Genomic DNA, 14,252 nt, shown 5'->3' on the forward strand with positions numbered 1-14,252 from the left:
ATGCTTTGCACTTTGCAAGCATCCTAAAATCCCTCGTGATGCAGTCCAGCCATTTAAATTTCAGACGTGACCAAAAATTACAGTGGCTTATTGGAAGAAGGTAAACGACGAGTAAAGAAAAAGAATAATATTAAAATGTAAATTATCAAAAAAATGTCTTAAATTGCAAACTTAATATTTTTCTGTTAGGTGCCTCTGGTTCCATTCACCTTAAAGTGCCTACCTAATATTTTTCTTATACTTATTTCAGCAACGAGAAGCAAATCTTCTGGGAGTGGTTGGAACTGACGTACCTATCGAACAGATCAAGAAGCTAGTCCCACCATACAAGGTAGGTACTTATTTTCTTAATAAATCATAAACGATTGTTATGTACTGATACCCCTTGTATACTCTCCTATATGAATGATAATAATTTCAACTTGAAGGGTTCGGTGCATTAATTAAAAAAAACCGCTTTAACAGCTTATTAGGTTAATAGCACTACCAATTTTAAAGTTATCTTATTATTATTAAAACATAGAAAAGGGGGCTGAGTAGTAAGGACCGTACTTTCTTGCCTTTTGAAAGAATGGTGAGATAAATTTCATTTCCATGTTTCACTTCTTACATATTGGTAAGTTAAAAAGGTAAGGCACAGAAGCAAATCAGGAAGGGACATGTCTACTACTTTTTTTATTCAGGTCAAACATGATGCTTTTTGAATTGTGTGGCCTGACACCTATGGAGATTTTATAAAGCTTGTCCACTAAAGCAAAACCGTATGATTATTATGTAACCTAAATACCCATAATTATTACTTTATAATATTGTTAAATGCATTCATGATTGTTATAATAATATATTATATTATTTTATCAACATAATTAACATGATACGTATTTCATTTGCATCGTACATGTCAACAATAAAATTATAACAAAGCTGTATTTTAAATACCTCCTATGTGTTTTGAGTCATATTCTGAGGTAGGACGGTACCTAATCGAAAAAACTGTTTTCAAAAATAATCGCAAATGATGTTTTAACATTTTTTGTAGATCCTAATCATAAATTAAAATTGGATAATCATATTTTTTTTATAATATACTAATATAATATATATAATAATATAATATATATAATAATATTTAATAGAAAAATCGTAGCCTTTTCCATGTTTTTATCATATAGGATTAATTCAATATACAACGTGTTGAATACGTTGAATCATAAACATGCCGTGTTCACATAAGATTATTTTAATATTGATGTATTGTGGCAGACGCTCACATAGGATTAATTACGGTGCATAATTTTGGATCACATGGTATTAATTTAATATTAATTTTATTTGGTGATTTAATTTTTTATTTGATCTTTCCACAAGTGATATAATAAATATTGGTAGAGAAAAAAAAATGCACATCACGTCATATCAATAATTCATTTTCGACAAAAACACCACATAGGAGGTATTTATTATACAGGAACAATAAATATATTCTCCAATTTTGAGGTTTCTAAACAAAATATTTTGTGTCTTTCCAGCTTGGTGTGAACGGCTATTCATTCGTAGTAAACAACAATGGGCACGTTTTATACCATCCTGATCTCAGACCACTCGTAAGTAATGTTTAAAATATTGTATAAACATTTCCAACCAAAGTTTAGTAGCATCTGGCAATAAAAACTCAATAAACCAGACATAGTCTTCTTTTTTTCCCAAGCATTTTTAATAAGAACGACATAAAAAGGATAATGTTGTATACTATTTAATACTAGTGTATCTTATTTATTAAAACTTTCTGATGGTATATATATACTAAACTGTGGTTGGTGCTTTTAGACACAAAATTTATGGTGAGGTACAATAATTATTATACTTAAAAGTAGTCACTATAAAAAAAGTGATTGTCTTAGTACATCAACTTATAAACCATTCAAATATATATGGTAGATCTATGTACATAATTGGATTACTAGTGGATGCAGTATTTAAATAATAATAGGCCCATCGTAAACAACCCTACTCATTAAAAGACATGGGATCTGTTCATACGAATTTCATTTGTTCATAAACAGATCAACACAGATGAATTTGGTTGAAAATTGAACTCTACCAACATTGCAATAATGATCATTATTGTTAATCCGCATCTTTGTTTTTATAGTATTATTGCAGGTGTTTGCTTAAAATTTCCATGTACACATTAAATGCATTTGTACTTACATTGCTGGAGTGTTTATTGAAAATTCATGTTCATATTTTTGGGTACGTACTGCCAATGTGTCAAATTTAATATCTATTAAAATATTCTTTGTAAGCCTGCGTCCTGTAGAAGTTGTAACTTAAACATTATAATAATAATTATTTTTCTTTTTCTTTCAGTATAACAATGAAGAGGTAAGAATTTTGATTATGTTTAACCTAGTTCAATTTGGACCGTATTATAATAATATAGATTGAATGATTTTGCTGTGACTATTCATAAACTTTTTATCAGATAACTACTACATATTGTTGTTTGTAATATTAATATAATTATTGTAAATGTTAATAAAGGTTGGGCTTTTAAATGATAACAACATATTTATAAACTTACAGTATACAGAAACACTGAGGCCACTTTACAGTAGTGTGGATCTCACTGAGATGGAATTGTCTGAACAAGAATCGACACCAAGAGAAAATCACTCTTTACTGCTTGATGTAAGTATCTATTTATCTATTAATGTAAATAATATCCAAACTAAATGCTCTGGAACAATATTATAAAGATACTGAATTATTAATATCCATCCATGATAATTAAAACATAACCGTACATCTATTTGTGGGTTTCTGAAGAAACTATCACAAAGTGTTTTGGTTATAGGCAGTGGTATCGTGCTGTGTAAAATAATAGACACTGGCATGTTGTAACTCCCCCTCCCAAAACTTCTCTCGGTGGCTGACAATTTTTTTGATTATAGACATCTTGAGTTTTGTAATTGAGCTCAACAATCACTTTCCTCGCATTTTAGCACTATAGGAATATACACATTTAAGCTGTCAATTTTTATTATTTTCCTTATTCACGAAATTTGAAATTGAAAATGATATTGTAAGAAAAAGTTCTGGAGCATGTTTTATCTTGATCCTGTATCGATTCAGTTACATTACATACACCACTCTTAACCTATTTACCAGCCTAAAAACTTCATAACCTACATATCGTATAGAGAAATAATATATTGATTTTTTTTATTATAGTTGCGGAATGATATGATAGAGCAGAAAGAGGGCGAGACAGAAGTTGCCGTTAAAATACATTATGAGGAAATGAGACGAGTAGCAACAAGACGTCAACGATACTTTTATGGACCCATCGACGGAACTCCCTTCTCATTGGCCGTTGTCTTGCCGGATGGCTATGGAATGTACGAACTGCTGGCCGAGCAAGAGATTCGCCACAGCCCTGTCAATGGTAACATCTTAAATAAAATCTATCCAGTTCAGAGAGTTCCGTCTCTGTATTACAATGTTTGACAGAGATTTCAGCTCGTTTTAAGTACCTATGGTTGAATTGCTAATTTTACTATAGAAAAGATAATGGCAGAACTGACTACATTGTAAATAAAATGCAAATGGCGGCCTGCATTTGACACTCTTACTTTAGTTACTTAACTACTGTTACCAATGTTACCATCATAATAATACATTAGTAACAACGTGTGAAACAATGTATTATTGCAAACATGATTAATTAACCAAAGCAGAGCCAGTTCGATTTTTGTTTGGTATCCGCACCGTTTTAACCACCGTGCGGAGAAAGCGAATAATATAAGCTCTTCAGAATTAGTATACATGAGAAGATCAGTTGCCCTTCCACTGTGTTGCTGTTAGAAAGAAGCTGATTCAAAAATATAACATCCCCAGGGTGTTTTTTTCGAGCCGAGAAAACATGTTGTAATATTGTACCCCAGCAATAAGTTTAAAATCAATTTCATAACCGTGTATAATTACCATATAAATGTGCTTTGATAGTATCAAAACAAATGTTTCGACGGATCGTACCGTAAATGAAGTAGGTACCTATTATCAATTACCAATCCCTCAAATTGAAACCATATCAAATTTCCTGCCATTCCCGTAGACTACCATACCCCCCCCCCCCAGTGTCATTACACACTGTTTGTTATTTGTCATTATTCATATGAATAATGTAGGTTCATTGCATTAAAAACTTCTTTTAAGATTGTACATAACATTATCACATATAATTTTTTTTAAATATATCTCAAAGTACAAATATTAATGATGCATTCTCATCTCAAATCATGTCCATATAATATATAATATATACTCAACTAATTCTACAGTGGTACCATGGGCGATTTGGAAATGCATTGGTATTATTTGCTACAATGCTAGCAAACAATACCACTACAACTATGAATCGCTTTCACCGTATGATAACGTAGGCATAATTATTACTGATTGTTATTATTTACATGCATAATTGTTTATTTTCAGTTACCGAATACTTCAAAGGAGACAACTGGAAAGTCCATCCCGACTGGTGAGAACCTTCGCATTAATAAATGTACAAAGTAGATTAGATTACAGCTGATTATTTTTCTAACGATTCTTCAGATTATGTAAATTTTACTAACCATTATTATACATATTTTAATGCAGTTAGGCTATGATCTAACATAAATAGTGCCATACTAAACGCAGCATGTCAATTCAAAGATTTTCTATTAAATATAGACATAATCTGAGTCACAAGTTTGGAGCTCAGCCAGCCAGCTTAGCCCTACGTTGTAACTTGTAACATGAAGTCACTCGACGACATGACATATGCTCAATACATGCATCGAGGCGAGCCGCCCAATGCACACGGGGCTCACCATAGATATTATTATGCTGAAACACCTATTTGTGTATGGGGACAATGAATAACGCCAGTATTAGAGTAGCGTTAATTTCTCGAAGACTATTGACTCACTCCGGTAATACGTCACAATGATGTCATACGACATGATGTCGCCGGGTGACTTCAACTCACAAGTTACAACATAAGGCCTTGAAGCTATAAAAGATATTTTATTCAATTCAAATTTATTTATTTACATATAGTGGACATCATAAACTACAAATTCAAGACGTTCACAACACAAAATGAAAAACAAGGAAATAGAAGCAGTGTTAGATAAATAGTGGACTCTGCATAGTCAGTTATTGCTTAATAGATACGTCTTATTCTGTAGGTGATAATTATGATTTAAATTCTTTGAAGAGTGCATTATGTACTACTTATTAACATGTATTGCTTTTTGAAAATTTCAGGGTGTACTGTGAATATAATTCAGCGTCTGATATTTCATTCCGGACTGCAGAGGAACGCCTCATTCACTTCTTGTCAAAGGCCGGTCGTCCAGGATGGAAATGGATGTCAGTTCGACCTCGATCGCCCACTAAAGATTATTCTCATCACCACTTCAAGAAACAAGAAAAGGATTCTTATTATTGTAAGTATTTTTAAAATTGCATGTATCCTCATCTAACTAATTATAATATCCCTGTTTTCGTCAACGGCCTGGGTTAACTTTTAAAGCTGTTGATATCCATTCAATTTTATATTACCTAACAACAATACAGTGATAATTATTCTGCATTTCAGGTGATAAGACTCTCCTTCAATCACTCGTAAGGGACGCAATGGTGATGGAAGATCTCGAAACTCGTAAAGTTCACACGGGACACAGCCAGTAAGACTCTTTTTTTGTATTCTAATGATAAAAAAAGATTATTAATATATTTTATAATTTATATTTTCAATATAATATTATATTCTATTAAGGGAATCATAATACATATTAGAGACATCTAGTGACAGAATTATGACACATGTAATGAATTGATAAAATGAAAGAAGAAAAAATAGTATTATAAATTAATTCATAATATATCTATTTATCAATGTTTGTCGGTGTTACAAATATTATTAATATTCAGTAAAATAATTTTGTTTGGGATCACTATATTTTAAATTAAAAAAGAAAATTAATCTATCCCAGAAAATACAATAAAATATTTTTATTTACATTTGAATTGATTGAAGTAATTCAAGTTAAACCATTTTTATTTCAGAGAAAAAATATATTAATTTTAAAAAAGGAACACTTTTGAAGTTTAACTTGTCATAAAAAAATATTTTTATCTTTCACAATGTTTTTAGATTCCTGTCCATTCATTAAAACACTTCATTAAATTGCATTTCACTAGATATCTCTAATGCCTATTGTTCAGGGGAATTTAAGTACATTTTTAAAATGTATTTTGTATAGATATTGAATTAATCTTTGAGCCATCTGCTATAACCGATCCGGGTACTTTTATTTAACATTTCCTTAATTTTTATTGAAATTGTTACCTACATACTGATGCAATTCATTTTCTCTACAATTATTTAAGAATTTATTTGTCTACTCTTATGAGTGTTAATTATAATATAAATATTATTTATGTCTTCTGAATGTTTATATAACAATGCACTAATATGTCTATGCACTTTTGGTTGAGTAGCCCAATAGCCACGTTAATGGCTCTTCTCAGCAGGTAAAGTAACACAACGTATCAAATGAATATCCCTCCGTAGAAATAACTCATTCCACCGCAGCTCATTCAATTTATTCCGCTAACTAAACACATAATATTATACTCATGCTAGGTGTGTGCATTAGTAAATTGTTTTTATAACTGTAGAGTACCTATCGCTTTGACAATTAATTATCGATTACTATTTTGAAGTTACAATTGAAATGAAAACGATAAAGAAGTTACAATTGAAATGATTTATCCCTGAAAGTAGTTTAGGTTGTCTGGAACATTTGAAACTCTATGTTTCATTGAACTTTTGCCACCTATCTATTGAACATGATTTTTAAAGACTTAATTATTGTAATGTGACATTGATCTAATTATTCATTGACTGGTAAAGTTCTCTAAGATTTTTGATAATATAAAGTTTGTGATCATCTCTCATACTAAATACCATAGATACAAACCCACCCACCTATAGTTTCATTAGTATACAGGTGAAAGATGAATTTTACATTGCATTAATTAATTATGATAACACATACAAATCTAGGTAGTGTAATAATCTAAAAATGTGTATTTATCCAACAAGAATTAAATTGTTTTAATATAAATCACCAGTTATTCATATGGAAGTCTTGACTAAATGTATTTTGAATGTGAACACAAAAAAAATCTATGCCATATATAATAAAATGTGGAATTATACTGCAACCGCTCTAACAATATTTGTCCCGCATGACGCTGCAATAATTTCACATGATTGTTTCTACACAGGGCATAGAATATAATTTGGAGCATTGTTGGAGCGGTTGCAGGGTATCAATTAATTTATCCTACGCTTTGCCCATTTGACGTGTTTATTGTATAAAAAAGATGTGTTATTTATATTTATAATAAATTGTGTGTTTTTTCTTTATAAATAAAGCAGTTTTCAGTAATAATTAATGTATAACATTGATAACGCATTGAGTCCTAAAATTTTCAACACCAAGCTAACTGTACCTGCTAGTACAGTAGAACCTCGATTATTTGGACTGATTGGGGATGAAGATAATATAAATGGATAATTAAAAAAATAATAAATCATCTACTCTTTCTGAAGAAACCATTTTAATTTTTGAAACATTCAGGACACACTTGACCAACATTTGACCATATATTTTCAATTGTACCTTTTCAACAATCATACGAAATTGATATCAAAAATCAATCCGTACCTATGTTTGAAAATCGGTGGTACGGATAACTGAGGTTCTACTTTTATAAACTTATGTAATAATATTAATTTTGTTTGTGTAATGGAAGACAGTTCACCAATATTATCACAACGAATTTTATTATAAGACACAATATTACTTATCTGTTCCAACTTACCGTAAGCTGTAATTTATTAGTTTTGGCTTAATCAAATTTCAAAATTCTTATATTATATACAAAGTTTATTTATATGGTTTAGTTGACTTCCAGGTAACACATAAATAAGCAAAATATAGCAATGTCTATTGAAACAGATGGCAATTTTATTAAAAATCGTTTTTCCCTTACGGTAAGTTAGAAACAGAATAACAAATTCAAAATGGTACAAAATTGAGACAAACCATCCAAGCAAAATGTGTTTTAATTCTAGCAGTTTTAGAACTGTCCAACCTTAAGCAAGGGCTGAATTCAGAATAATTAATACCCATGTTGAAAAAAAACTTTCGCAAGAGCCTAAGTCTTCTCCTGTTTAGATTCTGCCATTATAAAAAGGGTCCGAAAATAAAAAATGAAAAATCACTCGTATGTGACAGTAACAGAAGTGACGAGTAATACTCCGTTTACACGTGCATATATTTACTGCTGACAGTACGTATTATCGCGCCCACAACAAGAAAAAATCAAATGTAAACATGTATTATCGCGCAAATTGCAAGATTGCGTGCATGGATCAAAAAAGTTCAGAAGCTTTCAAATTTTCACGCGACAATTGGACTGTGCGATATCTGCCTGCGCAGTAGAACGATAGTGGCGAACCTGCCGGTAAGAAAACAAACTACACCGCGCATAGAGTCATTTTGGGGTTAACCGATTTTCACGACCTGTCAAATAAGTACCATTCAATGACAACATCGTGTCTCGCTTACTCTTGAAGAATGAGACAGTCAGCACGTTTACGAGTAAACAGGTATTATCATGTTAATTTAAAATACACACTATTGGTGCAAATAAATCTATGCACGTGTACGGGCGCTATAAAGTGTGTTGATTTTTTGCATTAAAAAAGAAAGTATCTATGAATGTCGATAGAGAAAGCTTGCCATAAAAGGCAGTTTAAAAAAAATGTTGGATTATTGATTTGAAATAACAAGCTTTCTAATGGATGGTAAGTGTAGATTGGTATCAAATATTATATTTTTAAAAAAGAATAATGTATTTTTTTTAAATTAATAGTCGCTGCAAGGATATTATATTTTTTTTACAGTAGGTACAGAACCGGGGATTAGTACTAAAAATTGATTTTATAAATTTGAAAGTACCCAATAATATTTCAAATGAACTAGGTTGCGAGCAGGTGTGAATAATCGTTTGTGTTTTTAGGCAAGGATATCAGATGTTTGGAGTCACTTTATCATTTGTTGCCACGAGAAGTGGATTACTCAGATGGACAGAACATGTTCCCCGTGCTCACGACTCCATCGAACCGTAAGCGCAATCAAATACTTTACGCATGCTATTTAAAGAAAACTTCTTTTAATGCATACTTTATTTAAATGGTTTTCAACATTTATGAGTTTAACAACACTTTAAGATTCGAATTTTGCGATGCACCAAAATAATTATCAATTAAAAAGTTTTGCTTGTAATAATAACACATATTTTGCACTTATTGTAGTTTTCGAAAAAATTTCGCGACACTAGTTAGGAAACACTGCATTATTCTATGAATGATGAAACATTTTCTATACTTGATAAAGCGGCAGCATGTCTGTATGAAGAAATATGCTATCAGAGACATGACAGTCGTGTGTCGGATAAATAATTTTGTATAATGTATGAATAATTACAGGCACTTCAGCGAAATTCATCAGCGTGCATTTGATTCGCCATGGTACAGGCGCGCTGTGGATCACCATGCCGTTGAGCCCGAGAGCTTTGTTTTCTCGGTGGCGTTCCGCGAAGGCACGACCGCCTCCGGAGAACGGGAGGAACCTTTAGTTATGGCCACGCATGCCGTCTTTGTGGAGCACCGCGGCCACCGAGCGCCCGCCGCCGTTGTCGGTCTGCACTTCCAACTGCACACCCTGGCCAAGCACTTTGCCAATGTCACTTCAGCGGTTGGTTCATATTATTGTCTCGATACACTTCATATATATTTTGCGTTCCCTTCTTATTGTAGTTCTCCCAGGGATAGAATGCGACTACCATATTTTTGCATTAATTTAAAATTCTCTATCTTCTTCTGTCACATAGATGACGCATGAGAATGAAATATTATTTAAATAGGTATTATAAACCGATAACGTTGATCCCAATAGAGCAGTAAGAGTTATAATATAATAAGCAAATAATATAATATGTACTAAGCCAGGTAGATACACATACCAGGATTATAACTCCAATACCCATGTATAAATTTGATGGTTTAAAAGATGAGACATGGTGCTAAATAAGCCTAACATAATATAAGTCAAGGTCTTACTTTTACAACATGATAATTTACCACACTAAAATAATAATTAATAATAAACAATATAATATTACAGTGCACTGGGCCTGGCAATTGCAAAAAGAATTGCGCTTCCCAAGACTTGGACTGTTACATCCTTGACGACAACGGTTTTGTAATCCTATCGGAAGAGATCAGCCACACGGGTCAGTTCTTTGGACAGATCGACGGCACCATCATGGACTCCCTCGTGCAAGATCGCATCTACCGAAAAGTTCCTCTCTTCGATTATCAGGGACGCTGCCCTAACGGGAAGAATCCTTACAGTGCTAAGGCGGCCAATCTTAGAGTAAGGATTTCATCAAAGCATGATAATACATTTTTTTAAATATTAAAATATGTACCTAATCATATTATTAGTGACAGAATTAGACGGAGCAAGACCCCTCAGTGCAGGGGGCTCTGGTGTTTATTTTAAATAAAATTACATTTTTACAATTATCTTATTATATATAAGTAAATTCTAGGTAGGCGCATTATATGCACAGCTTTTTGAGACATATAGGCGACTTAAATCTATCTATTATTTGAGACAGAATAAATGTTTCTGTCTTAATTATTATTAAATTTCATAAAATTTTTATGTTTAAAACATGAAGAGTAATTTAATAAATATTTTATGTTGATCACATTTTGTCCTTTCATACAATTGAATTTTAACATTGTCGATTACTTTCAGCCTGCAAAACCGTTTTATTGGCTGGTCAATTGGATATGGAAGATGCCGTTCTGGTTCTCTTTCTGGGATTCAGTTAAATGCGGAGCATATTCTTTTGCGCAGGAAGATGGTACTTATTACTTATACATATTCTTAAATCATTGTTTCAATAGTTCAACTGGGAGTTTATCGGAAAGGAGATTTGGGCATTATTAGTTTTTTAGTCATGTCTATTATCTAAGCCCTAGGGCACCCACGTTGGCATCGTTGGTGGAGCAGCCATTTCTGTTTAAATACAAAGCCGTCACGGGTTTAAACTTGTGACTGGTCAAACAATACATGGTGTTTTATTCAATGCATATTTGATTTAGTAAAAGGATCCAGTAGGTTGGATGAATGGCACACTGCAAAACACTATGTTAATACAACCTCCATTCTGTGAAGGTCTATCAATTTATGCTTTGCTTAGGAACAAACATGGTAAAAACTATTTAAACTGATTTTATTTAATTATATACAGAAATCTATATTGTTCAGGATAAGATGAAGTTTAAAATAAGAGATAGGTACATACAGAAAACCATAATAAATATTAAACATAATTGACATAGGTACGCCATTTTTTAAATATTTTTATTATTTTGTTGACGATTCCTATTACGTAGTAGAAAATGGGCAACGAAAAAATATTGTAGAGCTAACGATGGTATTTTATATTCATTGACTTATTCATGGATACAGTATCTGATAAACAAAAGTACCCCCTTGTAAATGAACCAAGCTCGGCTGATATAAATTTTATTATTTCTGAATACAAATGAATGTGGCTGACAAATGAGCTCCAGCTGCCATTACAATATGAGTGCATATTGAAATTTGCGTTCATGTTTTTACAGGTTCATTGTCCTCTTCTGCTTGTCCACTTAAATATTGCCACATAGAATATACAATGTACAGTCGAACTTGGTTATTACGAGGAAGATGGGACCAAAAAAACCATAACAAAAAAAAAAGGAAAACACCATTTAGGTACTTAACTAGTATCATAAACGTAATCCGATCACGGCGGCATCGGTCTAGTTAATTGCCCGGTCAGATTTTATTGCTTATGGTCAAAAATGTTGTTTGTAAACGATCGACAGATTAACAGTTTTGCTCGGTATACCCGAGAAGTAGCTCGTTATAAAAGTGAATAAATGTATGGAGAAAATCATACACTAAAATGTCAACGAATGTTCCCTCAAGTTCGACTGTATTATGATGTGGTTGAAATTAAATTCTAACTATATTGTTGCAAATTTATTGCATATTTGCGTTCATGTTTTTCATCTATTCTTCTATTCATTATTGTGTTCAATTCAATATTAAGATTTTGTATTTTTTAAGGCTGTGTTCGTTAATGTAATTGATTCATAACGTGAACTGCGAGTTTCTGTACGGCTCAGTCTATTTTCATGAAGCCGTGTAATAAAATGTGGTGTTATTCAACGTTGTAGCCTCGTATTCAGATCCGGCGTACGGTGACTACGAAGAGCAAGAAGAGATGGAAAGCTTCCCGCCGCACGAAGAGGTTCCTCATCTCTCCCTCCCACCCCCTCCCCCTGTGATAGTTCCCACTCCCCAGCAGCCACCACCGCAGCCCCCTCCGCCTCCATTGCCCGCCATGCCGCCCATCACCATGACTGAGTCGGGCAACAACGCCAGGGCGTGCGACAAGCGCACCGATCTTTACGTTCTGCAAGCTGACCGCCTCAACATGAGCCAGCCACTCAAGGGGAAACTCACCAACTGCCATATCACCGGTTGCGAAAGGTTTGTAAAAACCCTCTTTGGCTACCTAAACTCACCCATGCTTATAACTTGGCTTAAGACAGGGGTTAGCAATTATTATTCTTTTAGACAGAAGAGTCAAACATGAATAGCACAATGATTTAGATTTTGTTGAGAGTCATACATATCGATTTGGTTTCAAATAAATACTCTTTGTATAGTTAGTTGTTTTAGAAATCTCGATGTGTAATTTTACAAAGTCACAGACAAGGCTGTATTTAGTAAGACTAATGAAACTATCCGATAATTTTGCATCTCAGTTCTTCAGATACATTAATTTATAAAAAAATTTACATCACCAACCATGCATGGTTTTCCTCTCGTGAGAATTTCCTGACTCACGATAAAGCTAACAATATTAATATTATTTGCAAATTATATCCATCGGATATGGAACTAGATTTTGGATTTCATTCAATTGTTTTCTTTCTTGTGTCACCAACAGAATACTTGCTGTCAAGTGAGGCACGTTTCTTGTTGTGTTTTTTTTTTACATTAGATATTTCCAAAGAGCTCATGAGCCACAGTTTGCTAACCCTTACCATGTTTTAATTTTCATCAATTATCACAAATGATTGTAGTTTTGTCTCATTTCAGTAGGCATTGCTATGTTTTGATGCATTCACTGATGTCTTTGTACCTTTATATTATATACTACTCTGCAGTGGATACCGACTTTCATTTTAATACAGCGTTAACTTTACTAACAATTCTCAGTGGAAAAACTCATTTTATATGAAACTTTAAGTACTTATAATAAACTAGTTAAATTTCTTTGAATTGCTTTTGAATACAAAATATTCTCAGTAATTTAGATATCATAAATAAATGTTTAATAATAAAATGTCCTTCTGTGCAGACGAAACTAGATTGCTATCGTATTATGAAGATTGAGTACAATATAACATACAGTATTTTATTATATTTTAATTATAACAATACCTATCAATTTTCATTACATTTTTAATCGGAGTAAGTATTGTATATGAGAAAAATATTATATAAAACCTTTGTTATTGAATACAGACCATTCAGCGTGCAAAAGATTCCGCACAGCAACCTGATTCTGTTGGTCGTGGACACTCTGTGCCCGTGTGGCGCCAAGCAGCTGGGGACAGGCGCTCGCGAGTTGCCGCCGCCCTCGCCCTGCCGCCCCTCTGCACCCTCCCGCCGCCGACCACACAAATGCATCAATTATCATCCAGAGGTACATACAACCGCTCATCTATGAATTTTAACACAATATTATATTCTTGTTGTCTGTTTCCCAACATGTTAAACAGTTATCTTTTATTTTAAAAGAAAATTTATTTTTAAATAAGCACTTGACGAAGGGTGGAGATCCAACAAAAATAGTTATCTGTTTTTATTGGACTAAGAATACAAATTCCAGATGGTGTTTTTAAAATTCAATTGAACCCTACCTAAACCAAATTATAATAGACACAAAATATTTTATTCTTATTTCTCGGTTCTATTATTTTC

General features: G+C 32.7%; 1 protein-coding gene across 4 annotated transcripts in view; it reads left to right on the plus strand.

Annotated features, from left to right (window-relative positions):
* Positions 1-14,252, plus strand: part of stol (voltage-dependent calcium channel subunit stolid) — a 161,037-nt gene that overhangs the window by 141,597 nt on the left and 5,188 nt on the right. For 2 of the 4 annotated variants that reach the window (XM_085947296.1, XM_085947295.1), the window contains exons 12-26: positions 251-331; positions 1,530-1,604; positions 2,371-2,385; positions 2,587-2,691; positions 3,235-3,448; positions 4,498-4,543; positions 5,317-5,498; positions 5,651-5,738; positions 6,556-6,588; positions 9,151-9,255; positions 9,620-9,887; positions 10,317-10,568; positions 10,959-11,067; positions 12,434-12,749; positions 13,794-13,974. In XM_085947296.1, coding sequence (XP_085803422.1) covers positions 251-331; positions 1,530-1,604; positions 2,371-2,385; positions 2,587-2,691; positions 3,235-3,448; positions 4,498-4,543; positions 5,317-5,498; positions 5,651-5,738; positions 6,556-6,588; positions 9,151-9,255; positions 9,620-9,887; positions 10,317-10,568; positions 10,959-11,067; positions 12,434-12,749; positions 13,794-13,974 — 2,070 coding nt within the window. The remainder of the gene's footprint in view (positions 1-250; positions 332-1,529; positions 1,605-2,370; positions 2,386-2,586; positions 2,692-3,234; positions 3,449-4,497; positions 4,544-5,316; positions 5,499-5,650; positions 5,739-6,555; positions 6,589-9,150; positions 9,256-9,619; positions 9,888-10,316; positions 10,569-10,958; positions 11,068-12,433; positions 12,750-13,793; positions 13,975-14,252) is intronic. The other 2 variants (XM_085947297.1, XM_085947298.1) reach the window with 2 other exon arrangements.

This window comes from Rhyacophila brunnea, unplaced genomic scaffold, assembly GCF_057557595.1.
Source record: "Rhyacophila brunnea isolate RB1 unplaced genomic scaffold, BYU_Rbru_1.0 scaffold_2, whole genome shotgun sequence".
In the NCBI taxonomy this organism is placed as follows: Eukaryota; Metazoa; Arthropoda; class Insecta; order Trichoptera; family Rhyacophilidae; genus Rhyacophila; species Rhyacophila brunnea.